At 53.2% G+C, this 27,380-nt stretch overlaps 1 protein-coding gene and 1 long non-coding RNA gene across 3 annotated transcripts in view; both read right to left on the bottom strand.

The window, feature by feature from the left end:
- ZNF423 (zinc finger protein 423) overlaps nt 1–16,663 on the bottom strand; it is a 333,820-nt gene extending 317,157 nt beyond the window's left edge. The window contains exon 1 of one of the 2 annotated variants that reach the window (XM_038531091.1): nt 16,491–16,663. In XM_038531091.1, coding sequence (XP_038387019.1) covers nt 16,491–16,530 — 40 coding nt within the window. In that variant the 5' untranslated portion in view covers nt 16,531–16,663. Of the gene's footprint in view, nt 1–12,758; nt 12,842–16,490 lie in introns of those variants that run through there. The other variant, XM_038531093.1, reaches the window with a different exon arrangement.
- Nucleotides 16,664–21,213: 4,550 nt separating this feature from the next.
- Nucleotides 21,214–26,773, bottom strand: LOC102153035. The gene is made up of 4 exons (XR_005355820.1): nt 26,437–26,773; nt 24,347–24,473; nt 22,670–22,829; nt 21,214–21,733 (listed from the first exon to the last, which is right to left on the bottom strand). It is a non-coding gene; the product is annotated as an uncharacterized LOC102153035 (long non-coding RNA).
- Between the last annotated feature and the right edge of the window lie 607 nt (nt 26,774–27,380).

Here is a 27,380-nt window from a genome sequence, read left to right as displayed (position 1 = left end):
GTTTTTAAAACTTTTAACTCTGTTTAATGCAGTGTTTGCCAAAGGTGTTTGGCCACAGAAAACTTTTTTTTTTTTTTGGTAGAGCATCAACAAAATCCCAGACTGCATTTTGGGAAACATCACTGTAAACTCACTTCCCACCCTCAAAACTATGACTTGACAGATGGCAAACTGAATCTTAGATAGAAAAAAGGACTTGCTTCTTTCGTTTTGTGGCATCAAGTCAAGCATAGTGCTTGGCACATAGTAGGTGCTCCAAAAAGATCCGAATGAATGGATATAAAGTAAATTCATGATTAGAGTCCACCACGCATGTGTATTTGCTCTGCCCCTGTACTGATAGTCTGAACCATGTAAGCAATGACAAAAATCTCTTCCCCTGGGAGGCTGGCATGCATACACACACACACACACACACACAAACATGTACCTAGTACACATATGCACACACAGACACACACATGCACACATACAAACAGGCGCGCACACACACTCATACACACACATACACACAGGTACACCCATTCTGGGGCATATGGCTCCCACGCAGTCCCTTTCCTATGCCTGGTCAATGTGTCCCTTAAGAAAGGCAACTGTCCTTGGTGGGATGGACAGGACATGAGGGCTGGAGAAGCTTCATTCACAATCGCAATTCCCAGAGGGGAGGGTCACTCCAGCAGGTGACAGTTTCAAAGCTAGATTTTTTTTCCCACCCATTTTCTCTGGCAGTGCATTCTCCAGCACAAATATACAAGTGTGAGAGAAAGAATGGCAAAGTTAGGCTGCCCCAAGTATGATCCCACTCGAACCCTCTGGATGGCCATTCCTTCCTCACCACTCCTGAGATTTCACCCTCACACCTCTCCTGGGAATGGAGCTCCCATTTCACAGCAAATGAAGCTGAAGCTTTCCAATAATATGGTGAGGCTGTAGGTGGGAGCCCAGGTACCCACACCCCAACAGCTGAGTGGTCCCAGGTGTTTCCAAGGTAAGATCTGCCCTGGAACAGTGATAGCAAGATCTGCCCCCCTCTCCTTGCCCTGATCTCGGGCACAATTCTGCCACAAGGTCATTATATGACCTTGGACATCTGACTTGCCCTCTCTGAGAAAATCTGATCATTCACATCAGAAGGGAGCTCAGCTGAGGATTCTCTAAGATCCATTATTGCTCATGAATAAGAAAGCCTGATGGGATGCCTGGGTGGCTCAGCAGTTAGGCATCTGCTCAGGGCATGATCCTGGAGTCCTGGGATCAAGTACCACATCAGACTCCCTGCATGGAGCCTGCTTCTTCCTCTGCCTGTGTCTCTCCCTCTCTCTATGTGTCTCTCATGAATAAATAAATAAAATCTTTTTTTAAAAAAGCCCAAAGCCCCCACATGAATGGTCAGAAATGAGTGTCCAGATTAAATGAGATACTGCCTGTAAAATGCATTGTCCAGTGCCTGTATACAAGTTGTGTTCATTAAATGGTAACTGTTCTTGGTGTTGTTCTGGGTCCAAATCAAACACTACCCCTCTTCCAGATCTTGCCTGATTCCCTCCATCAAAAAGAATCCCTCCAGGGGCGCCTGGCTGGCTCAGTCATTCAAGCATGTGACTCTTGATCACAGGGTCATGAGTTCAAGCTCCACATTGGATGTAGAGATTACTTAAAAAACAAAAAAGAGGAACCCCTCCAACCTCTCTTGGCCCTTATCCTACACCTCCATCTTAGGCTGCCCTATCTCACTCTATGGTCAGGGTCTTATATCCTCCCCAGACTGTGAACTACCGGAGGGCATGGCCTCCATTTGGTTCATCTCTGCATCCTCCTTGGAGCAGGGGCTAAGATTCTCGCCTGGATAAAATATTCAGGATTTAGATGGAAGGGAAAGGGAAGGGAAGGATGGATAACAGATGGATGAATGGACAGTTGGGTGGATGATGAATGGATGATGTATGGATAAATGGATGATTGATAGATGGATGATGATGGGTGGATGATAGATGGATGGATGATGGATGAATAATGGATGAATGGATGAGTGGATGGATGATGGATAGATGGATGAGTGGATGACAAATGGATATATGATGGATGGGTGATGGATGAATGGACAGATGATAGATGGATGGATGGGTGGAGGGATGGATAGATGGATAGGTGATAGATGTATGGATGATAGATGGATAGATGATGGATGTGTGATGGATAAATGGACAAAGGATGGATGGATGGATGGATGGATGGATGGATGGATGAATAGATAGATGATGAATGGATGGATGGATGGATGGATGGATGATGGATGGGTAGATGATGAACAAATGATGGATGGATAGATGGTTGGAAGGAAGAAGAGACATGACTGAAGAACTAACCGAGGGAAAGAAATGCCCAAACCCCCAAGCTCCACATTCAGTGCAGTGCCCCTTCCTGAAGAATAAATAAAAAGTCTATAAGTATAAGAAAAATAGTCAACCCAGCTAGTAATCAGAGAAATATAAATTAAAAGACAAGCTATTTCTTGCCTGTCAGATTGGCAAAAGGAAAACAGGAGGAAAAAAGAAGGTGGAGAAGGAGAAGAGGGAGGAGGAGGAGGAGAAAAAAAAAGAACACACCAGCACGTGGGCAAGAGTTAGGAGAGGCCTGCATCGGTACACCCTTTGTGGAGGACGATATGAAAATACCTATCAAATTTTTCAAGTGACTACCCTTCAGCCTAACAATTTAACTTCTAGGAATTTAGCCTAAGAAACACAAAGATGTTTAAACGAGAAAGCTCCCTGCTTCATTATTTATAACAGTGGAAAACTAGAAACAACTAAATGTCCATCAACAGAGAATTGTAAATAGATTCCGGTGCACCCATTCTATAGAATGATGGCAGGTGTAGTAAATCTACAATACCAACATGGCAGTATCTCCTAGATGAACGGTTCTTAACCCTGGCTGCACACTCAAATTCCCTACGAAGCTTAGGAAAGAAGGATGGAAGGATGGAAGGAAGCAAGGAAGGAAGGCAGGGAGGGAGGAAGGAAGGGAGGAACAAACAAACGAACGAACGACTAGGGCCCCATCCTCGAAGGTAGTAGGGTCCAGGCAATGTTATTCCTCGAAGTGCCTAAGATGATATTAATGTGCAACCAAGATTGGAAATTCACTGCTACTTAAAAATAGCACCTAACAGAAAGTATAGTCAAGCAGTATATCATGCTATGTAGGGTTAAAATTACGTATGTATGGGTATATATACATGTTTTTGTGTAAATGCATCACATAAAAAGGTCTGGGGGCAAAGACAATTGTGGATAACAGTGCTTACTTCTGTGGAAGAAAGGGATTAAATTATTTAAGATGTGTAAATCCTTTTTTTTATAAGATGTGAATGTAGATACCCCAAAAGGCAGGTTACAGATGCGTGGGGAGCAGAGCAGAACTCCTGTGCCTTTACCCATGGCCCCCTCTCCTGGCCCAGAGTCTGAGGATTTCTCCAGACCCCAGAGAAAGCATGAGCTTCTCTGTTGCTTCTTCCAGCCCATTGGGCAGTTATAAATAAAGATCGTGGTTATTGGCTTGGTTTGCTACCTCTGACCGTTGACTCTGAAAAAGGTAGTTCTGTGCTTGTCTGTGCCTCTGTAAAACTAAGATCAGAGAGCTGAGGCGACAGCCGGACGAACACATGAGAAGAGCTGAAGGCAGAGTCTGGCACAGGGAAGTCCCTCCATGTATCCTCCCTAAGGGTCAAGGTTGGCCATGCTGCTAGCTTTGGATGGGCATATGTGGGACCCGGTCATCCTCTCCCTACACTGTTCCCAGATTACAGAAGCACCAGAGAACCTGCTCCCATGATGTTTGTCAAAACCGCCAAAGCCCAAAGAGCCAAGGACATCACCAGTTGAACTCTCGGACACCTGCAAAGACACCAACATTACAGTCAAGCCCTTGACACTTCTCTTATCTGATGTTCCCCTCAGTGCTCAAAAGGGTCTGGAGCGAGGCAGGACCCAGCTGCCCTGCACAGGATTTCCTAAAGCTGCTTCTTCAGAATTCTCACTCTGTGGACTGTACAAAGTAACAATTGATAAGACCTAACAATATCTTTCTAGCCTTTTTTTAAATACTTATTATTTTGAGCCCAAATGTCTATCAACTAATGAATAGTTAAGCAAGACATGGTATATTTATAGTATATAAATAAATATTTATATATTTAATAACATGCTTATAAAATATATAATAACATGTATTATATTATAAATGTATAATATTTATATATTTTATATATTTTTATAATATGAAATCTTGGGGCACCTGGGTGGATCAGCAATTGAATATGTGCCTTTGGCTCAGGGCGTGATCCCGGGGTCCTGCATCGGGATCCCCACAGGGAGCCTGCTTCTCCTTCTGCCTGTCTCTGCCTCTCTCTATGTGTCTCTCATGAATAAATAAATAAAATTTAAAAAAATAAAAAGAATGAAGTCTTGCCATTTGCAACAACATGGCTGGTTCTAGATGGTATTAGGCTAAGTGAAATAAATCAGTCATAAAAAGACAAATACCATATGATTTCCTCATATGTGGAATTTAAAAAACAAAACATAAACACAAAGGAAGAGAAAAAAATGAGAGAGAGAGAGAGAGAGAGAGAGAGACAGAGAGGCAAACCATAAAATCTTAACTATAGAGAAGAAACTGAAGGTTAGTGGAGTGAGGTGGGTGGGGGGTGGGCTAAATGGGTGACAGGTATTTTTTGTAAGATTGATTTGAGAGAGCGTTAAAGAGCCTTAAATGAGAGCATGCATGCACTCACAGGGGGAGGGGCAAAGGGAAAGAATCTCAAGCAGACTCCCCCCTAAGCACTGGGCCCCTCACTGGGCTCTACGTAGGGCTCAGGCTCGATCTCCCGACCCTGTGATCATGACCTGAGCCAAAATCGAGAGTTGGACACTGAACTGACAGGCATCCCAGAGGATGGGTATTAAGGAGGGCACTCGCTGTCTTGAGCACAGGGTGTCATGAATCACTAAGTTCTATACCTAAAACCAATTTTATCCCATATGTTAACTAACTAGAATTTAAATAAAAATTTGAAATTAAAAAAAAAAAACTTTTTATTTATTTGTTTTTTTAAGTAAACTCTACCCCAACACAGGGCTTGAACTCATGACTCGGAGATCAGAGTTGCATGCTCTACCCACTGAGCCAACCAGGCACCCCTAGCCTGTATTTTTTTAAAACCGAAGCTTCTTGGGCAGCCCGGGTGGCTCAGCGGTTTAGTGCCGCCTTCAGCCCAGGGCCTGATCCTGGGGACCCACGTTGGGCTCCCTATATGGAGCCTGCTTCTCTGTGTGTGTGTGTCTTTCATGAATAAATAAATAAAATCTTTGGGAAAAAAAATAAAATAAAACCAAAGCTTTTTATGTTTCCCCCTTCTCACGTTCCAGGAATTAAAATCCTAAACCATCTAAGGCAGGTAGCTCAGCCAACCAGTTCCATCCCATTTCATAGACAGGAGAACTGAGGCCCATAGAGGGAGCTGTCCTGCCCAAGATCACAGAACATGTTTCCTCCAACCCACAACTCCCACACTCCAGAGAGAAATAAATCACTCTTGACTCAGGCCTTCAGCCAGAAGGGGATCTTTCCTTTTCATTCTGAGTTATATTTAATTGCCAGGTTCCCTTGCAAACACGTCCCATCTTTTCTCTCCTGCAAACTTCCCACAACTCCATCCTTCACTCCACGTGCTATTCAGGGGCAACAGGTCCCTGAAAGACGGAGGAGGTCTCAAAGGCAACTGAATAAAAGCTGGGCTGCATAGGCCTGGCCAACACCGAACCAGTTCAAAAATGTCCAATCCAAAGCCCCCTGGGCCATGTAGCGGGAAGGGGGGATGGAATAGGGAGTTTATTCAATGAAAAATTGTTTTGTTTTGAATTAGTACTAGAATTTGCTTAGAATTTTATTGAGAATTTGGTATGAAAGTGTCATATTGCTTTTAGCATTTAAAAACAATGTTTAGGGATCCCTGGGTGGCGCAGCAGTTTGGCGCCTGCCTTTGGCCCAGGGCGCGATCCTGGAGACCCGGGATCGAATCCCATGTTGGGCTCCCAGGGCATGGAGCCTGCTTCTCCGTCTGCCTGTGTCTCTGCGCCTCTCTCTCTCTGTGTGTGACTATCATAAATAAATAAAAATTATAAAAAAAAAATAAAAACAATGTTTTTGCAGGGCACCTGGCTGGCTCAGTCGATTAAGCATCTGCCTTGGGCTCAGGTCGTGGTCCCAGGGTCCTGGGATGGAGCCTCGCATCAGAGTCCCTGCTCAGCGGGGACCCTGTTTCTCCCTCTCCCTCTGCCATTCTCTCTGCTTGTGTCCTCTCATTCTCTCTCTCAAATAAATAAATAAAATCTTTTTAAAAATAAATAATAAAAACGATGTTTTACAATCTAGCCCAATGCGTGGCACACAGCCTTGGATCACCAGTAGCAGCAAGCTCACAGCAGACTGCTGCAACCCACAGTGTAGGTGAGGATGAAGGGAAGAATAGGCACAAGCCATCCCCACCCAACCGCAAGGGGTATGAGGGCCCCCAGTCCTCCAGAATGGGGCATCTCACTTCCTGAACAGGAACAGGGGCTGGAGGAGGTGGAGGGGGCAGATGACCCCAACAAAGATGCTGGGAAAAGGGGCAGGAGTGAGAGGGGGGCGATAAGCCCAAGTCAGATCCTCCTCTCACTCACTCACTTGGAGTACATCTGCTCATTACTCAGTCACTGTCCACTACTCATTCACTCACCCATCCAGTTATTTATCCCCTCAAAGTTTGCACATCTACTCACTCACGTAAGAAATCTTCTATAAACACAAGGACTCGGGAGCTCAGGTCAATGGTGTCTACCAATGAGCATGGGGTCCCAGAAGACCACCAGGTTGACCATATCCCATTTGTGATTTCCTGCTCCTGAATGAGTGGGGCAAGGCAGGCTTTGCCAACTCTCAATAGGGCTGCTCTGGGAACTAAGGATTTGAGTTACTCCCTAAGGCCCCAGGAGACAGAACTAGGACCAAAGCACCCTACATTATGGATTTAAGGGAAAGAAGAACAATGAAACTCGAGCTAAAAATGCATAGAGGTAGTGAGCTCCCTGAGAGTGGAAGTGTGCAAGGGGAGGCTGGATGAAACTAAGGATGCTACAAATATACCCAAGGAGGTCTGAGTGAAGTGACCTCCAGGTGCTTTTTCAACCTGGCACTGGCAGGAGTCCAAGAAGTTCAAAGGCAAAAGGAATGAAAGTCTGAATCTTCCCAACATATGGGCCAGGCCCCTGGCTGGCCACTCTCTCCCTGAGGGGCACACGGCATCTGCAGAGCCGTCCTGGGCACCCAGAACGTGTGCACTGCTCACTGCTCCCTAGAGAGTCCCGCACTCTGCAGCCTCCACCCCAGGCGACAGGAGCCTGCCCCCTCTTTCCATCTCCCCTCCTCTGGGAACCCACTCTCCACCCTCCCCCTCTCCCTGGAGACTCCCTCGACCTGGTGGCTGTCTCTTCTCTCCCCAGGTTCAGACCTGCAGCCCCAGGGGGTAGGGACAAAGCCATTTCTCTGGTTCATGAACTAGAAATATGCTATTTGTTGCTGGTGCCTACAATGTCCTGCAGCCCCCAGGCCAAGGGGGTACACCCAGCCTGGATGTGGGGGCCACTACCACCCCAGCTCTCTTCCCCAGCCATGCCCTGCTCCCTAACCAAGCCCAGATGGCCATCACTCTGCCTTCAGGCAGGTAAAATTCAGTGCAACAGGAGTTAGGTGAACAGTATGTTTTATTTAATTAGGATCAACAGAAGAGATAAACCTCACAGCAGGATAGGGAATGACAACACTGCAAAAAATAATTCATGCCCAGGTAACGAAAGGACAAATTTCAATTACTGAGAAAACCAGGGGAGAGAAAGGTGCCTGGCATCTCCAAGGAGGAGAACACTACGAGTGTCAGCAATGCCCAGACCCGCGGGCCGGATGGAGGTAGGTCGGCCCTCCAGGACTGGAAAGCCAGGCAACTAGGTGGTTCCAGAACTGCCGTCCCTCCCTTTCCTGAAGGATCCAGAGCCGGGGGAGCCAGGGAGGGCTATCTGGGTCCTGGCAGGCAGGTATGGGTGTCGTGAGGATCTGCCCTGCCAGGGCCACCGGACAAATTCACACCCAGCCAGGCCCAAACGAACACTGTCCCCAAGGAGAGAGAAACAAATGTTCTAATCGTGACACTGGTCACCAGATCACTCAGCTGCTAAGCATCCCCCTGTGCTGCCCTCTGCCACCAGCCCCGATGAGGCCCCTCATCTCATGCCCTGCCCTATCTCTGGGCACACCAATCTCTTTTCTCACACTAGAGCCAGCTTTCCAGAGTCCCTTCAGCTTCTGAGCCTTCTTCTCCTATCTACCCCAGAAAATTGAGCCCTTGAATTGGGTGGTTTCCTCAGAGGGTGGTGGGCTCAGACCCCACCCCCCGCAACCCACCACTAGCTGGGTGCTGCCTGAAAATGAAAAGTTAATGGTGGTGATGGTTGCACAACAATGTGAACGTACTAATGCCACCGAACCATACACTTAGAAATGGGTTAAGATGGTACATTTTAGGTTATGTATGTCTCATCTCAATTTTCTCTTCAAAAGGGAAAAAAAAAAAGAAGAGTTCTGAGCCCCTCCCCAGACCAGCTGGGTGAGCATCTCTAGCATCTGGGCCTGGGGAAACGCAATTTTTAAACATTTATTTATTTAAGTAATGTCTACACCCAATGTGGGGCTTGAACTCACAATTCTCGAGATTGATCAAGAGTTGCATGGTTTTCTGGCTGAGCCAGCCAGGAGCCCCAGAAATGCGATTTTCACCAGCTTTTCGTTAGGGGGAGGTGACCAACATGCAGCTGACAGTCCACTCTGCAGGAATCCACGCTCTCCCAGAGGATCAAGGCTCCCCTTACCTTTTCTAACATAATGCCATGCCATAATCTCCATAAATACTTCTTGTGCAAATAAGTATTCAAAACGAGGAATGGTCCAAGTTTCACAGCTCAAGGAAAAATTTTATTGACATATTCTCCCTCTAAAACGAGCACACCCACCACACCTTCCTTCGCAGGGCTTGGCCGCATGCACCCCAGACAGGAGAATTTGCACAAGTGGGCTCAGTTTTCTCCCAATCTCTCTCTCTCTCTCTCTCTCTCTCTCTCTCTCTCATCCTCTCACCCCGACCATTAGGTGACAGCAGCCCCAGCACCCCCATTAGCCGAGAGGAAAATTGCTGTTAAATTAGTGAGCCCATCTACAGAGCCCCATTTTATATCCCAATTCAGAAGATGGCATGAACATCTGCTTTCACTTCAAGACATTAATTTTCAATTATTGGAGAAAAACAAAATTAGTCCTGACAAATTGCTGGCGAGCATAGGCTCTTGTCTGGTGGTTCATAATAATAACTTCGGGGGCCCACAATTAGTGTCCTCGGACGGAGTTTCCTGATGGGTCCCTGTCATCTGAAGTCAGTGGCAGCATCATCCCCGATCCCTGACCATTCTCAGGAAACTGCCTCTTTGGGGCCAGTTCAGAGAACTAAGGAAGTTAGGTTTTTTTCTTTCTGGAGAAGGCAAGGCTGGGGTGAAGGGGAAGGGAGAGGATGAATATAAAACATCCACCCCGATCATTTTCAGCTTTGGACCTACCAAGCCTTGCTTCCCTTCCACACACATACATGGGAATGCAAATCACTGCCAGGTCCAGGGGCACTCGGTAAATGCATATGTAGACCACCTTAGAATCCCAGTCTCCCCTCTTCAATGGGAGACAGATGGGTGACATGAGTCTCTTAGGAGACCCCTTCCACCTCTGCCATAATGTCATTCGGGTTTTCTAATTCCAGAGCTCAACAGCTCCAGCCTCTCAGATCAGAATGCGTATGAATCTTCTACAACAACACTGTTGCTGGCGTTCCATCAACCCAGGAACCTGGTTCAGCCCAGGTCAGACTCCACTGGAAAAACAAGAAAGAAAACTCTGAATCTGCCAACCGCAAGGGTCCCAAATCCAGAGAACAACCCACTTGATAAGATATTATCAACACTGTAATCTCATTTGATGGGTTTTTTATGTATCTTGGCTGCTGTAGTCACTATATCAATAAGAAGCCACTGAAATGTGAATGAGCAGAAGAATTCGGAGATAATGACGTGGCAATCTTTGAATTTGACTTGTCACAATTGAAACTAGAGTGTGTTTGCCTGGCGAATACGTTCAGACTCTTGTGGGGGTGGGGGGGTGCAGGGGGCCGGGAGGCAGGTCAAAAAAGAAAGAAAGAAAGAAAGAAAACAAAACAAAACAACAGCAACAAAGGAAAATTATATCTTTAAGATGAGAATGAAAGACGTTGCTACTTCCAAAGTCAACTCGGTAACTGAGCTCCAACATTGTGTAATTGACTTTGCAAGTAGAACAACAGCAACGTAACAAAGAAAATGTCAGTGTTTTCACAGCACTAATCTATAACGCTGGGAGGCCCTCCCGCTGTCAGCCAGGGCTGACAATACAATAGCTTTCAAAGGGATATTACCATCATGCTTTTATTCCTGACATCAATCAAGACAAAGAGAATCCTTTTCACAAGACATTAAAAATCAAACCTTTGTACAAGAAGATGGGTAAAACAGCATTCTCCTTAAAGACAGCCACACAGAGCAATCAGCTAATTGGCGCTCCTTCAAAGAGGTAAAGTATTTTTATTTACTGAGTGTACAACCCCAATCGTTGGCTGCCACCGATCCTGGCAGGTAAGCTATGAATCAAAACTTTCCATCAGCATTTCCCCCACTCCACTCCACCCTCCCTCTCCCACGGTAGGCAGAGGCAGCTGACAGCGCTGAAAACTTCAATTGGGATACAACCGACCCAGGCTTAATTAGTCCATTTTGGGTGCAAAACTACTCTGATTCCCGACTAACGTGCGCACAAAATGCCCTTGCAAGCTGACAGGAAGCTGCAGAAATTGTCAGATTTGCCAATCCAAGTTTTCCCTGGTTACCCACAGTAATGCGGAGCCCACTAACAATTTTCAAGGTATTCTTCTGTCGCAATTACCCTAGGCCCGCAGATAAGAAAGAAGCCCTGATATCCATGGCAAACGTTTTCAAGACACGAGGCTAATATTCTTTGCAAACACTAGTCTATCATAGACAAGGTCCGCGAAAGGTAAATTCACCTTAGCCTCGACAAAAGGGTTAGTTTATTTTTCTTTAAAGATTTTATTTATTTATTCATGAGAAACACAGAGAGGGAAGAGAGGGAGGCAGAGACACAGGCAGAGGGAGAAGCAGGCTCCATGCAGGGAGCCCGGCATGGGACTCGATCCCGGGTCTCCAGAATCATGCCCCCGGCCGAAAGCAGGCGCCAAACCGCTGAGCCACCCAGGGATCCCCATTCAGTTTAGTTTAAAAAGAGGGAGTGGTGGTGGTGGAGAGGCAGTCAGGAAAGCTAGCCATCTTCTGCTTGCTTACCAACAAAGAGTTTTTGATGACTGTATATCAAAAGTTGGTGCCACCTATAGCACCCTGCAGGTGCAGGAGCAGGGAGTTAAGAGGTGTTCTGGAGGCGGGGATGGGGGCAGGGTGGGGGGGTGTAAGGTGGGGGAGAGGAATCGGACAAGACACTCCATCTCCAGCAGGGGGTCTCTTTGGAACTCAGGGCAAAGGTGTTTTGTGACTTTTCCCTCTGGTACCTAAAAGACCACCTGCCAAAAATATGTGAGTCCGGCCACTCAAAGACAGAGCTGCTGCTCTATAAGCATCTGCAGCAGGGAAGATGTTTTACTTTTCAGAAATAACTGTAAACGCTCTCGGTTTATTTTTTAACTGTTTATTTTTAAACAGTATCTGAACAACAGGTGCTATTCATTCCACAAGCAGAAATGCGAAGAGAGGGAACCGGCCTCAAAACCGCCCTGAAAAAAAAAAAAAAAAATAAAAAAATAAAAAAAAAAAAAAAAAAAAAACCGCCCTGAAGAATCCTATCCTCCTACCACCACTTCCATCAGCCTTTTTTCCGAGAGCCAGGCAGCCAGCACGCCCCTACCATCAGCCTCAGTGGCAGGTTCCTTTCGTTTACACATCCAAATGAACAGTTAAGAGAAATCAATGCATCTAATTGCCAGACTATTAAATCCTACATCAGGGGAAGAATTCCACAGCCACCAGCTTAAGAGTTGGCTACCGATACAGCAATTATTGCAACTTTCTATTAGACTGAACCGGATCCCCCTTTGGTCTCCAGCTAGCAACACTGTGCTCCAAGATGCTGTACTCCTGCTTCCTCTCTCTGGTTTCTCCCTCCTCGTCTGCTGACACACCGTAGCACACCACAACAGTGCCAGGGCTGGCCGGTTCTACCGAGTTACTTTACCACTGTAAAGTCACCAGCTTTTTGCACTTTTCGTGATGAATGCACGCTGGGCACCTATGGTTAGATGTTTAGCAGGGTCCTCCTGCCACACAGTTATTTTATCGCTAATTAAGTTTTTGCAAGAAAACGGGTCTAAGAATCTAATAAACAGCAATCACTTAGCCATAAAAGATGTTTTCTAGAGTAAGACAGGCTCGTCCAACTGGCTGGAAGTCGGTGACTTGATAGAGGAGGGAGAGGATTAAAAATTAGGATTAAATGTCACTGCTCAATCCACGTAGGAGTTTCCAATAAAGGATCTGTTTTGCCCTTCCTACAAGATCACGTACCTTTAGCCAAACAAATCTCGACAATTTACACTTGTATGTGGTCTCAGCTGAATCAAGAAACCTGTAACCTCAGAACGCCTCTGTTTATTACATCTCAATTATTTCCATGGAAACACAAGCAGTGGCGAACTACTGTTCCCAAGTCCCTAGACCACCAAATTTCTAAGATGGACTTTCTGAGGAGCTGCCGGCTGGCAGGAGAGGAGGACAGAGAAGGGGAGGGGAGCGCAGAGAAGTCACAGGGTGGGGTGGGAGGGGGGTAGTTTGGGATGCTGACTGGGGTGGGGGGTGCGTGGACACAGCCTGAGTGCTAATTAATATTAAGAACGGTAATTAACAGGCAGTTGCTAGATGGGGAAAATCAACAGTATTAAAATCATTCAAAAGTTTTAAGCTGAGTCTGGGGGAAAAAAGAAGATGTATTAATTTCCGTATACATAAATAAAGAGGCTGTTTCGTGGATCTGAGGAGGCAGCGCGGGTGAAGGGAGACAGGTTACCAAGTCACCTGATATCATCAGCCAAAATAACATCAGTGAGAAGTGATGAGAACAGCCCTGGAGAATGAGGCCAAAATTATCAAAGGAAACAAATCACCTCACAACTGCCACACCACACCACCAGGAGACAGGAAGGGGTAGAATGGTGTAGGGAGGGAAAATCGGTCAGAAAATGTGACTTTTGTAACATTCATGGGGTTTCGGTGTTATTATCATTATTGTTTTTAATCACAAGGCTTTCGAAAACCAATGAGGCTATTCTGTCCCTGTTCTAGTGCCCTGGCCTGTTCCCTATTTGCTGGGTGGCCTCCCTGGGAGCTAGGTTTTCCAAAGAAGGACAAACAGCCAGAGGGGACAGGTGACCCCCCACTCCAGAAGGAAGGTTATGTCGGGGAGTGGAAAATGAGACCCCCCTACCCCCACCCCTCCCCACCCCCACCCCACCACCCCACGCCTGTTTGAGTTTCAAAGTAGCAACACCGGGGCTTTCAAATCACACTTTCAGGGCATCCATTAGAAATTGTTATATTTCTGTCTTTCCTTCCTGCCATGGGCTTTCACATTTCCGAGATCAATTACGAATTACAGTCAAGCGACTCTCACAGCAGAATGCGCGGGCCCGGAGAAGTCTGCAACGCCTCCACGTTAGCCCTGACACACAGCAGTGGAGGCAAAATAAAATAAAATAAAATGTAAAAGCCACCACCGTTCCTTAAGAAGCACCTTCAAGCATCTTTAAAGGTGAAGCCCTTGTCATTTTAAACACCTGGTGTGGAGCTGTCCACGCTCAAGCACACACTTTTGAATATTGTCTGAGAAAGGGGGGAGGCAGTTCTTGAAATGCAATAAATCCATCACCTGCTGAAACTCTTATCTATTCAAATTATCATCTCTCTTAATTCCTCCCTTGATAAGTGGCCGAGTCTCCACCCTATTCACCCCAGTAAACTGAATAAAAGGCAAGATGGTGAGAGCCGAGGGTTGGAGCTGCTTCTGGAAAATGCAAAGAACCACAGGGAGAAACAGAGGATCTCATGCTCCAAGGGCAGAAAGGCGCTGTGTGGTTGATATTTACAATACTTCTCAAAATGCCTCTACTGGTCTGGTTCTCACTTTGCTGTCTTTCCCTCACCAATTAGTTTGAGTTGTTGGCTATACATGCCCGCATATAGATTTAAAGAGAGACACTCATTAAAAATCACGCCAAGGCTCATTTCATGAAAGGCTGAGACCAACTCTTGAGTCTTTCCCAGAGATAACACCGAGTGGTTTTAGAATTAGGTCCGAGCAACTCTGAAACACCCACCCATCTGTTCACTGCAAATTGCTCTACCTTTGCTTTCTGTGTCTCGCCTTCTAAAATAAGGAGGTTTGGAGGCAGGGATTGGGGTGACAGGTAGCTAAGCTTTGCAACTTCCTTTATACAAAAAAACCTGCTCCTATACACAGAGTTCACTCAAGATCAACTGCCTGAATTAAATAAAACTGTTTTCCCAGCCAACAGATCCTGAGTCTACATTTTCTTCGGGGCCACCTTAAGTGGCTCTTGAAAGAGCGAGCAGTGAGCCAGGGAAAGAGAAAAAGAAATCAAATATTATCTCAAGTCACAGAGCCCCTTCTATTCAGCAAAAGGACAAACATCTATCTACCATCTGCCAGTCCCCTGTTTGGGATTCTTCTGGTTTCCTTGCGCCTGGATCAAGAACATCCTTGGGATCCCCAATTCTGCGGGGCAGGCCAGGTTATCCCAGACTGGGATGTCTGCCCCGGTGAGGGGAACAAGACCAACTTCTCTCAAGGAAAAAGGACGAAAGGGAGCAGCTGCCTTGCGAGAGTTTGGACGGAGTTGGTCTGCTTCTAAGATGACAGGGACAGTCTCTGCTCAGCCAGGCGCCCTGGAATCTGCTGGGACTTTAGGAGGAAGGCAATGGCGGGTGTCTCAGGACCCTCCTTGCCAGATTCAGTCCCAGACTTTCCAGCCAGGAGCAAGGCTGGCAGGAAGGGAGCGGGGCCCCAGCGCCTTCCCGCGCAGGCCTCCAGGAAATGAACTTTTCAGAGCAGAACTGGGCTCGGGCCAGAGGTCATCAGGGGAGTTGGGAGAGGACAAGAGCCTCGGGACTCTTGGCTCCAGAGACCTAGCAGCTCTCATCCTGCCCCTCCTCTGTCATCTCTCAGCTCGACGGCCCGGCCGGGCACCCACCCGAGGCGCTGGAATCGGGACAAAGCAGCAGGCGAGGCCTGAAGAGGCCAGTCTGCGGGGAGCGGAGGGCAGGGGAGGGGCTCCGTCGCCTGCGCGGCCTCTCCCTGGGGCCTCTGCTCTCCAGGGGCCCGCTGGAGCCGGGGGCCCGGGATGGAAATAGAAAGCAAAGCAGAGGAGGCGGGGGGCGGGGGGCGGGGGGGCGCAGGCGGTCTGTGTGTTGTGCGTCCCCCCTCACGTGTGCACCCCGGGGCCCGGCGCAGGGAGCCGGCTCGGTGTCGGGGCCGTGAGGGCTCGGGCTGGGTCCCCAGCGCCCTCCACCGCGGCGCGCGCGCAGCGGCCGCAGCGCTCCCCCGGGGACCCGCGTCCTGCCGGCGCTGCGCAGACAATGAACTCCTGGCGGAGGCTCCCGGCCCGGCTGGCCTCGGCGCAGGAGGCAGGAAGTGCGGGGGCCCGGGCCGGGGACAGGGAGGGGGCGCCCGGCGGCCGGGGCGCGCGCAGGCTCTGCCCGCCGCCTTCGGCCTCGGCGTCCCGGGGCGGCAAGGCCCGCGGCCCGGCGGGGGCGGCCTCGGAGCTGCGGGCCTCGCGCGGGCCGTCCCCGCCGCCCCTTCCTTCCTCCCGCGCCCGCCCGCCGCCGCCGAGATTCGCAATCCCCGCCAAGTCGGGCCCGCACCCCTTGATTGGCCACGCGGGCCCGGGGCCCGCACGGCGGGAGCGGCCAGAGCCCCTCGGCGGCGCCCCAGGCCCGGGCCCCCCGCGGGCGGCGGCGCGGAGCCCCGGGAGGGTCCGGGCGGGGGGGGGGTCCGCCGCGCCCCCCCCGCCGCCGCCGCCGCCGCCTCGCGCTCCCGCTGCCTCCTCCTCCTCCCCCTCCGCCTCCGCCTCCGCCTCCGCCTCCTCCTCCGCCGCCGCCTCCTCCTCCTCTCGGCTCGCTCGCGCGGTCCCCGGCCGCCCGCCCGCTCGCCGGTCCCTCCTCCCTCGCTCCCGCCCTCCCCGCCCGCTCGCCTGCTCGCGCCTCCGCCGGGCCTCGCTCGCTCACCTTTCACCGAGCGCGGCTTCGCCTGCTTCCGCCTGGACATGTCCGGGGCTCCCGGCGCTCCGTCGCCCTCCGCGGCCGGCTCCCCCCGCCGCCCCCCGCCGCTCCGGGCTGCCCTTCTCCCCCTTCGCCGCCGCCTGCCTCTCGGAAACTTTTTTTTTTGCAGCCGGGTCGGCGGCTGCGGGGAGCGGATCGTAGGTCCGGGGCGGCCTCCCTGGGGGGGACGGCCCGGGCCGGCCGAGGCCGCTCGGGGGCGGGGGGAGGCCCGGGGGCCGCGCCGGGGCCCTGCCTGTTGCAATGCGGCAGCCGGGGGCTCTCGGTCCCAGCGGCGGTCCCAGCGGCGCGGGGAGTCCGGAGGCCACTCGGCCGAGCCGAGTTATGCAAAAAAAAAAAAAAAAAAAAAAAAGCCGCCCCCCTCCTCCTCCCCACCCCCCGCCGGCCCCCGGCCCCTGCGGCCCCCTCCCTCCCTCCCCCACCCCACCGCCACCCTCACCCTCCTCCTCCTTCTCCTCCTCCGCCCCTTGCCGGATTTTTGTGCAAAGTTTGCAGGCGTCCGGCCACGCAGCCCGGTGCGGAGCTCACAATGAACCCATCTGAGGAGGGGGGACGGGGCTGGAGTCGAGGGGGTCTCGGGGGGGGGTGGAGACCGGGAGGCGGTCGGGAGCGCGGAAGCTCAGCACCCCCCGGAAAAAAAAAAAAAGAAGCCTTCAAATTCTCCCCTGCCGCACAAAAAAATAATAAATATTAATGGCTAAAAAATGCCCAAACGCCTGGTTTGGAGATTATGATGGATGGGGAGGGGTGTCCCTCAACTCAGCCTACTTGGGGGGGGGGCTCGAAACGGCCGCAGTGGCTCGGAAGCCGCAGCTCGGGGCCCCTGGCTCACGCCCCCTTCTCTGGCTCTCGGCTCGGTCCGGCGCCGGCCCCCCGGAGGAGGAAGGGGCGCGCGGGGGCGCTCAGGCGGCGGCGGGCAGGCGCGCCCGTGCCCCGGGCATCGCTCAGCCCGTGCGCCGGGCCGCCGCTGCCTGCCCTCGGGCTGCGGAGCTCAGCGCGCGGCGCGCAGCCGATCCCCAAGCCGGTGCCAAGTCGCCGGCCCCGCTAGCTGCCTCCATGGGCCAGGGGCTCGGAGAGGGGGGAGGCGGCGGCCGCGGCGGCGGAGGAGGACGAGCAGGCGGCGGCCGGGCTCCCGTCCTCCCGGGCAGCGGCGGCGGCGGCGGCGGCGGCGGCGGCTGCGCCCCGGCTCCTCCGCGCTCCAGCCGGCGCCGGCCCGCCCGCCAGCCTCCCTTGCGCTCCTGTCTTCTTTGTGGTCGCTGGCTCTCCTCCTCCCGATCCGGCTGCTGGGGCTGCACTGCAGAGACACATAATAAAGCCAGGCTTGGCTGGAAATGTAGCCGGGTCCCAGCAGGAGGATGTGAGGAGCGGAGTCCCGGCGGGGGAGCGCTCTGATCCCGTGGGGCGCCCCGCACTGCTCCGGCTCGGATCAGACGGAGAGAGGGCCAACAGCACCGAGCGATGGACAGCGCTGGAAATACAGCTCCGGCCGCCCGCAAAACCCGGACCGCGGCGGCGGCGGCGGCGGCAGGCACGGCGCGGGCGCGGGCACCGCACCGGCACGCGGGGCCCCGACTTGGGCGCCCGCGGCACCCGGGGCGGGAGGAGGGAACTGACACAGGGCCCACGCGTGCTGCCAAGATGAATTAGCATCACAAACTGCAAAAAGAAGGGGGGGGGCCCCACTGGGGTGAATTGCCCTAGCACGGCCACTTCCGCAAATTATGCCCCACGCACATGAATTATCTGCGAACTCGGCTTTTCCCTCGTGGACTCTGCCCACCGGTCGGTGTTTGGAGACCATCCCTGCCCCCCATCTGCAAACTCTCCCACCACGGAGCTAACTCTTTTCGCCCCTCCACACCTGCATTTGTAAGGATGGTGCGTCTGGGTGCGCATTTCTTAGTCAAGACAATAAAAGGAACATCTTCGCCCCCAAAACGTTGCAGTAGCACTGCCTTCCCCCCCCCGCCCCCCCCCCCCGGCGCTTGACAAAAGAAACCTGCTCCCGCTTTCCCCCAAAGTTTTGCCCCAGCCACCAGGGGGCGCCTCGCGTCCCTGCGACTCCTGAGCCAACGGAGGCTCGGCCTCAGAGCCCGCCCGGGAAGCGCTCAGACGCAGGAAGAGCCCTGGGCAGGCGACTCCCCGAAACCGTCCCTCTGAAGCCTCCCCCTCCCCCACCCGCGGCAGGCGGCCGGGTCCAGGGTGGGGGAGAGGCCCCGACCCCGCCCCCCTCCCGGGCGAGTGGCGCCACCTTGGGCCGGCGCGCCCTGGAGCTGGGAGAGCGCAGCGGGCGCGCGGCGCGGCGCTGGGGGTTATCAATCTCGCGGATCGATAAGTTGCCACTTGGAGAGGGGAGGGCTGTGTCCCCTCGGAGACGAGTTACCCAGGGCAACCTTTCAGGGAAAAACCCGCTGCCCGCCGAGCGCCGCGCGGGGGCTGGCCGGGCAGAGGCGCCCGCCCCAAGCAGGGCGCCTGCGCCCCGCCGCTCCCCAGCCCGCCCGCCGGCCCGGCCCGCGCCCCGCTCGGCTCGCTCCGCGGACCCGCCCGGCCTGCGGGCTCCGACCCCTCGCTGCGCCGACTGCGGAGGTCGAGGCCACCCCCGACCCCCGCACCCCGCACCCCCGCACCCCGCGGCTGGGGAGCGCGGGCCGGCGGGTGCGGGGAAGGCCTGAGGCTTGCGGGGGGGCTGGGACGGGGGGAGGCCAGGCTGTCGCGCTCAAGGCCGCCTCCGAGGGACAGTCGGGGGGCCGGCGAAACGCGACGCCGAGGCGGACACCTCGACCCCGGGAGGCGGCGGGGATCCCCAGAGGGGCCAGGGGCCGGACAGAGATGTCCCCTGACTGAGACCCAGGCCCCAGCCCCCGCCCCCGCAGTTGGCGCTGCCCACACCACCACCCCGGGCCGCCGCCCCCCCCCCACCCCCCCCCCCGGCGCTGCTGTCCCGGAGCGTGCAACGTCTTGGCCTTCCCGGAGGGCGGTGGGAGCCGCCCCTCGCAGCTCGGGCACGGCCGCGAGGGCGGGGAGGGGGTGCCAAGGGCCAAGGCGAGGGCAGAGGCCGCGAGGCGCCTGGGAAGGAGCCAGGAGGGAGGGGCCGAGCGAGCAGCTCCCCCACCCCCGCCGGCGCCTGGGATCGAGGCCCGCGGAGAGAGGCTGACAGGCGGCAGATGGCACACGCTGGGGGAGGGGGGCGGCTGGCCTCGGCTCCGGGGTGCCCCCGCCGCGGGCTGCCTCTCCTCGGGGGAGGGGGCGGAGAACAGCCCCCGGCTCGCCCGCCCCGGCCCTCTGGGGGGCCGAAGCCTCGCGGATCTCGCCCAGCCGGGAGCCGGAGAGAAGGGGACGGACAAAAGGAGCGCGGTGGGGAAGGGGTGTGCTGGAGGGGAGGAGGGGTCAGCGGGGGGTGGTGGGAGACCCGCGGGGCCGCCTTTTCTCCACCCTCCGGGAACGGCGGAAGCCCCCGAGGCCAGAGGTGGGGTAACAGGATGGGGGGCGGGCGGCAGCGGATTCCCAGCGAATCCACCAGGGCCCGGGTCCTGGAGAAGAGCACAAAGTTTTCTGGACCCCTTCCCCGCACGTCGCAGTCGCACACGTTCGCCTCCGGCCCGCCCCCCTCCCCCCTCCCCTGCGGGACCTGTCCGCTGCCCCCCGCCCCCCAGCTCCGTGGCAGCCAGGGTGCAGTGGGAGCTTGACCTCAGCCCTGCCTCAGCCCGGCCCCGCTTTCTCTGAAGCTTGTTTCATTTTTAACTCCTTCCAGAAAAAATGCTGTTTTAAGGTAAATTCCAGAGCAGCAAAAAGCCAGGAGCCCCTACTAAAAGGGTCTCAGGGGGCACTGGGTGAGGGCAGGGCAGGCCTTGTTTCTCACCGCCCTGGCGACCAGGGACCAGAAAAAGGTCACCTGCCCGACTTCCATCAGTGTGTCCGGGGTCTGGGCCCTTCCTCTGTGAGCAGGGCCTCTCGGGCCTCTTCTTCCTCATCCACAAAGTGGACAGCTGCTCCTGCCCCAAGGAGGGGCCGGGGACATCCTGTGTAAACTCAAAGAAGCCACCATCATATAAATGCAACAGAAATTACAAATTGACGTTTTTGAAAACAAATGAGACCTTGCTCACAGAAACAGGCGCCTTCCTTCCAGGTCATAACTTGGCTGCAGGAGCGGCCACCTCCCACCCAAAGGGCTGTCTCCCCACCTTTTCTGCGCACACCTAATGATGCATTCCCAGACCCACAGCAAGAGAGGCTTCCTTCTTGAGTTTCAAAAAGAGGCAGGTTGTCATCCTGTGAATGCAGGGGGTGCTGTGGCCGACAAAAGGTAAGACAGGGAAGTCAAATAAGGTAGGGCTCCCTTGGTGGCCTCTGAACTAGTATCCCTGAAGGGTCTCCAGAGTTGTTCAAGAGCTGCTTTGCAGTAAATCACCAAATGACCACCTTCTCCCCATCCGCAAAGGCTCACGTGTGCGTGCACACACACACCCTTGCACACATTAATACACACCCTGCAAGTAAACAACAATCACTGGAATATGTACAATATAGAATTTATGATTTTTGTTCACCTTTTAACTACCCGAAGGTCACACTCTACTGGGAAAACTTGCATTGGCTATAAGGAAGAGCCCTTTTGGGGAAGGAAGATTAAGGCCCCCCCCCCCAGGTCTCCCCCCAGGAAACAAGTCCATTCCTTTGTTCATTTGTTTATTCAACATGTGTTTATTGATTGTGTGCCTACTGTGTGCCAAAACCGAAGGGGAGGCAACGATCAGGGACCAAGGCCCTCCCTGCTGAGGCTGGTTCTCTAGTGGGGAGGCTGACTTTTAATAAATGGCCCCATAAATAATTATTTAATTACAGTTTTTGAACAATCCTAAGAAGGAAAAATATAGTGTAAATGAGGCCAAAAAACAGAGGGTCACAGTGGTGGTCTGGCTGAGAGCCTGGAGGAGGAGGAAGGAGGCAGGAAAGAGGGGAGAGAACAGAGTTCCTGGCAGAGTGAACAGTGTGTGTAAAGGGTCTGAGGTGGGAAGCTGAGTGAGTCTGGGGAGAGGCTGTCGCAGCTCCGAGCGAAGAAGAACGAAAGGAGGCAGTAGTCACAGCCGGGCTGATGAGCTCATCTGACCCATCTTCCAACCCAGCAGCCTTCCTCATTGTCTGGCTTCAGAATTTCAGGCAAGGGACTTCCTGGGCCTCCATTTACCCATCTGCAAAAGGGGGATGCAGATAGTGTGGCTCTCAAGAGGCTGCCCTGAGGATTTCATATTAGTGAGTATGGCCTGTCAGGCCTAGGGTAAGGCCACAAGCCCTGACAGCCATGTTCCAGCCTCCACTCTCCTTCTTTCCTCTCACCTTCACCACCCCCCAAGGTCAACCACGTTTCTAGAGGGAGATGCCTATTGCACAACTGGCATGTTTCCTCCTTGCACTGACAAGTCCCTTCCTCCCCTGGTGTTCCCTTGAGAGATGGACAGACATGCCCCTGCTTTCTAGAAGCTTTCAAGCAGCTTTAGGTCTATTGAGAGGGAATCTGTGTTTGAGTGGATATGATTTTTTTCCTTTTTGTCTTCTGCCTTGTGGTTTTATTAGCATGATCCACCTATTCGTGGCATCCAGGTTTCTCTGGGCACTCCTGTCCTGGGGGTACTAAGGTCAAACCATCAGGAGAAGGCCTGGCACCCCTCAATTGCTAACAGGCAGTGGCCTCTACACGGGTGTTTACAACATTGAGAGTCCCTCTTACAGGACTTGTTCTTGAAGCTTCTGAGGCTTCCGAACAGAGTAAGACAAGACAAGTCCCTTTCCCTGTTCAGTTCTCAGCCTGGCTTTTTGGGGCGGGAAGTCCCCACAGATGCCCCTGAAATTCTCCAAAGGTCCCCATTGCCTCCCCCGCCCCCTTCCATGACCACGACTCAGAGAGCCCAGACATCTGCCTCCCGGGGGCTTTGGGAGTACAGTGCCAAAAACAATACAACGGGTGTGGGAACCTCCTTGTCTTCAGTTTCTGTTCAGCTGGAAAAGCCATTTCTATTTTATCATCATTATTATAATTATTTAATTCTTCAAGTGTCAGCAGTCTTTGCAGGGAACACCCACAAGGCGGCAAAGAAACCAACTTAGCAGGAGGGTCCCAGTGGACTCACACCCTCAGAAAGCTTGAAACTCTTGGCCTTGGCTCTGAGAATCTCCCCGGACCACCTCTAACTGCCCCGGTGTGTGGCACACACATGCCTGAGGTCACTGGACTCAGGATCACTTGTTGCTTTGTGCTCTCAAAAGACTTCTTTTCCAACACCTGTGATTCTTGAAAAGAGACAACAATTCAGTATATAATGAATGTGATAGGTGCCCAGTTTCGTACGTTTTAACTAGGAGTGGTTGTATCAGGCAGGGCACACTCTGGAACACATCACAACACCTTTGGCCATCTGTAGGTCAACCAGCAACCAATGTTTTGCTATTTTGCAAACAGGGTATCAAAAAATGTGGCAGATTTAAACAAATGAACTCTTGTTGGTGAAATTAAAGACATTCAAAATGTGCTTTAGTGAAATGATCTAGAGACACTTCCACCTCACCTAAACAGGGAATGCAGATCCACTGAGCCTGGGGTCACCTGTACCCGGAGGACAGCTGGCTTGATCACTCAAGGGTCCGTGTCCAGCCAGAATGGATTCCATGATACCCAGCAGGGACACAGAATCCTGTCCAGGACTGTGACCAGGGGGTGGGATGGAGGGGGGGGCATCCCAAGCACACCTTTCATGCCAGAAGTGGTTAGATAACCTGAAAGGACAGAATGCTGGGACTTCATTGAGCTGGTTATAGGAACTGTTTTGTCCAAGGTGGTACTGTTTTAATAACCACTGGTGTGTGTGGTAAGATCTGGTCAGGGACTTGCCTTCACTCTCACCTGGTAGAAAGGTTACATGAGAATAGCAGACCCTCTCCCACCTCTTTTGTGGCCACTATTAATTACCAACAAGGACCTAAGAGTGTGCAGGACCAAACTAGCTTAGATTTTACACACACACACACACACAAATCTGATATTTGCTTATTTCCTGTGCATGTATCCTTTCTCCTTCTAACCTCCCCTCCACCCCCTGCCGCCACCACCACCACCACCACAACCACACACACACACACAACCACACACACACACACACACACACACACACACTGTCATGAAAAGAAGCTACTAGGTGCCCAGGACTAAGAGAAACGCCATGGAGATTTCAGAAAAACACTACTATGGGTGGTATCAGTACTTGGCACATATAGTTGGGGACCCCATACCCATGGGCAGGAAGGAGAGATGCAGGATAGGCAGGGTTGAGTCTACCCAGCTCCCCCCTGCTAGTGCCCTGCAGATGCTCAGAACTTAGCCATGGTGTTGGGAGAAAGATCGCCAATCCGTGTGACAGTAGAGGAGTTGCCTAACACATCTCTGTGCAAACAACCATCTTCACATAAAGGGTTTCTAGTGGACAGCACAGGTGGATTGGTAAAATTCTTTGCCCACCCAACTACAATGGAACATACTTCAAGGAAGACCTGTGGAGTTTGATATGTACACCCCGGCCCCCCGTGGTGCTCACTTCATGCCCAGTGGCTGTGGCTGGAGAAGCAAGCTGACCAGAGAAGCCAGAGGCAGGCTCTAAGCAGACAGGGCACAGTACCAAGGAAAGGGTTCAGCTTCTAGAGCCAAAAGGGTCTGGCATTCCATCCCAGGACATAGCAACATCATGAATAAAATGAGGAGAATAATGCCAGTGGCATGGAATGGTAGTGCGCAATAAGATAACGTCACCACTGACCTGCTCCAGGATGTGCAGAGGGCATGAAACGAGCTGGCACCCAGGACCTTGCATATAGTAGCTGGTTGATAAATGTCATGTTTTGACTGTGGTCCTTCTTCAGTGATGGATATGGTGTGTGACCCTGCTGAGGGGTGGACAGACAAGGAGGAGAGCTCATTTGCAACAAATGGAACCAGCAAAGGCCCCAGAAGAGAGCTGGTAAGGCAGCTGCTGGGAGAGGTGCCTTCGCACACAGTTGTACCTTTCTATCTGCTAGGTCCCTGGATTCATTAACTGGGCCCTTCCATGCTACAAGGGCATAATAAATATTAGCTAATGTTTTTTTTTTATTTTTTAATTTTTATTTATTTATGATAGTCACACAGAGCGAGAGAGAGAGAGAGGCAGAGACACAGGCAGAGGGAGAAGCAGGCTCCATGCGCCGGGAGCCCGACGTGGGATTCGATCCCGGGTCTCCAGGATCGCGGCCCGGGCCAAAGGCAGGCGCCAAACCGCTGCGCCACCCAGGGATCCCAATATTAGCTAATGTTAATATTGATAGGCAAAGCACACACAACAGGCCCTCAAGACGCCTATATTCCTTGAGGTTAACCCCAGGCAAACCCTCCCTTTTCCTCAGTCTCCCCGTTTGTGAAATCTCTCTAGTTCCCAGACCTAGCACCAGGCCAGGATTCAAAGCCAGAGGCAGCAGAGGAAATTCAGGTGAAAGACCACCAAAGCAGGGTGGTAGGGCTCAGGCTGGGAGCAGAGGGGGGCCGGGCTGGGGCCCCAGTGAGCCCAGCCTGCTGCAGTGTTTCCCAGGGCCTGCTGCTGCCTCCTCTGAGTGCCCCGGCCCCATCCTGGCCACGCACATTGGGACATGCCAGGGCCTGGCTTCCCAGGGGCCAGAGGGAGCTCCCGCAGGGGACTTCAAAAGCCCAAATGCCTTTCAGAAAGGAACTAAAACTTTCTGCCTAACCAAAGCCTCCACAGGAGAAGAACAGCCTAGCCCTTTTCTTTTTAAGTCTCTTTATTTTCCAGCCGGCTGGCCTGGTCATTCTCTTTTTTTCCTATTATAAACGGTCCCAGCTGCAGCACACAGGGAAAAAAACCATCTCCCAGGCCTGGGCAGGGGCCGCTTGCAGCCAAAGCCGCCTGGCTGGCCTCCTGCGGGAGACAAAGGCGGCTCCAGCCTCCGGCACCCACTGGGAGAGGCCCTGGAGCCCCCACCCAGAGCCAAGGCCACAGCAGGAGCTAGGGGAAATTCAGGAAGTTTCTGCCAGCACTCCAAACCTTCTCCCGCCCCTGGGAGCAGAGCCACCATCCGGCTAAGCCAAGGACTCCTGAAGAGCCTGTTTGCCAAGGGCAGAAAATGAAAGATCAGCAACCCCCCACCCCCACCCCCGCTCCCATAAAGGCCACAGGATTCAGAGCTTTAGAGATGATCTAATCCAAACACGCACCTCCAAAGATGGGAGCATCTTTCTGATATCTAAGGGGGAACGACTTGCCCAAGGTCACATTGCCAACTACCGGCAGAGCTGACCCTTGAAGCCACGGCTCCCAGTTCCCATACCAGGTGGCAGAGAAGTGTTAGGGGAGAAGATGAGAGACCCAAATATCCTGAGGTTACCGGGTGGGGTGAGGATGTCATTTCTTTTAGTGATAGGTAAAACTGATATGGGACAACCCGAAAGAGGACAGCCAGCTTTGTATTCTCAGCTCCCCTGCCTTCCAGCAAGTTACCTCCTTTCTCTGTGCCTCTTCTGGTTCCCCATCTGTGAAAACAAGGATATGCTGGTTCCTACCTTACAGAGCTATCGTGAGGCCTGAACAAGCCAGTACATAAAGCAGTTAGGATAATGCTCAGAAAAGGTACCTATTGGGGTGCCTGGGTGGCTCAGTTGGTTAGGCGTCTGCCTTGGGCTCCAGTCATGATCTGGGGGTCCTAGCCCCCAGCCCCAGGTGCAGCTCTCTGATCAGCCTGAGTCCACTTGTTCCTCTCCCTCTGCCCCTACCCCACCCCATGCACTACCACCCCCACCACCCCTGCTTATGCTCTCTGTCTCAAATAAATAAATAAAATGTTAAAAAAAAAAAAAAGTTACCTCTTACTATCTGTAAATGTAAGGATTTGTTTTCTTCACCCAGCAAATGTTTATTTGCAACCTCTGGGGTCTTCTCTGTGACAGGAACGGGGCCAGATGCTGGGGATCCAGCTGGGCAAGGCAGAAAGGTCCTGGGCCTGCTGGAACTTCCCGTGGAGGGGGACAGGGGGTCTGAGGGATGCGGGTCGTCTAGCCCAGGGCCTGACTCATGGCACTCCAGGTCCTCGGGTCCGGTAGGAATCTAGCGGGACTCACAACCTCCCTCGGCCGTCTCCAAAGCAAAGCTGACCCGGCGGATGACGCCAGGATCCTGGAGAGGCTCCAAGGAGAACACCCTTGCAAAGAGGTGGGAAGCTACCACGCCGCTGCTCTGTGTGCCTTTGTGTTTTAAATCCTGGCAACCAGCTTAAGTATTTTTAATTATGTTTTTAAGTAGGATTGGGTCCCGGGCGGACGGTTTGCGACCCCCCACCCACCCCCCGCAGGTCTGCTTCATTATCTGAAGAGCCCGGGTCCCCGTCCCCTCCCCTCCCCTCCCCCGCCCCTGGCACCAGGGAGGCCGAGGTGCTGGGGCCGCCCGGGGAGCATGCACCCCGCCCCGGCACCTCCTGCGCTGGGGGCGGAGCGGCCCGGGTGTGGCCGCGAGCTCGGGTGGGGGCGCGGCGGTCGGGGTGCCGCAGGGTGCTCCACGCGGCGCCCACCCCCGCCCCGCCGCGGCCCCGGGGACGCCGCCAACCGGGGCCCCCCACCTTCAAAAAGGCAACACACCCGCAAACCCGCCCCCCAAACTCCGCTCATCTGCCCTCTGAACGTCCACCGACTCCCCGGGAACGCGGCTTAGCGCCGCCTTCAGCCCAGGGTGTGATCCTGGAGTCCCGGGATCGAGTCCCACGTCGGGCTCCCTGCATGGAGCCTGCTTCTCCCTCTGCCTGTGCCTCTGCCTC

The sequence above is a fragment of the Canis lupus genome, chromosome 2 (genome assembly GCF_011100685.1).
Source record: "Canis lupus familiaris isolate Mischka breed German Shepherd chromosome 2, alternate assembly UU_Cfam_GSD_1.0, whole genome shotgun sequence".
NCBI classification, from domain to species: Eukaryota; Metazoa; Chordata; class Mammalia; order Carnivora; family Canidae; genus Canis; species Canis lupus.
The sequence above is the reverse complement of the archived record's forward strand: the minus strand, read 5'-3'. Positions and strand labels throughout refer to the sequence as shown.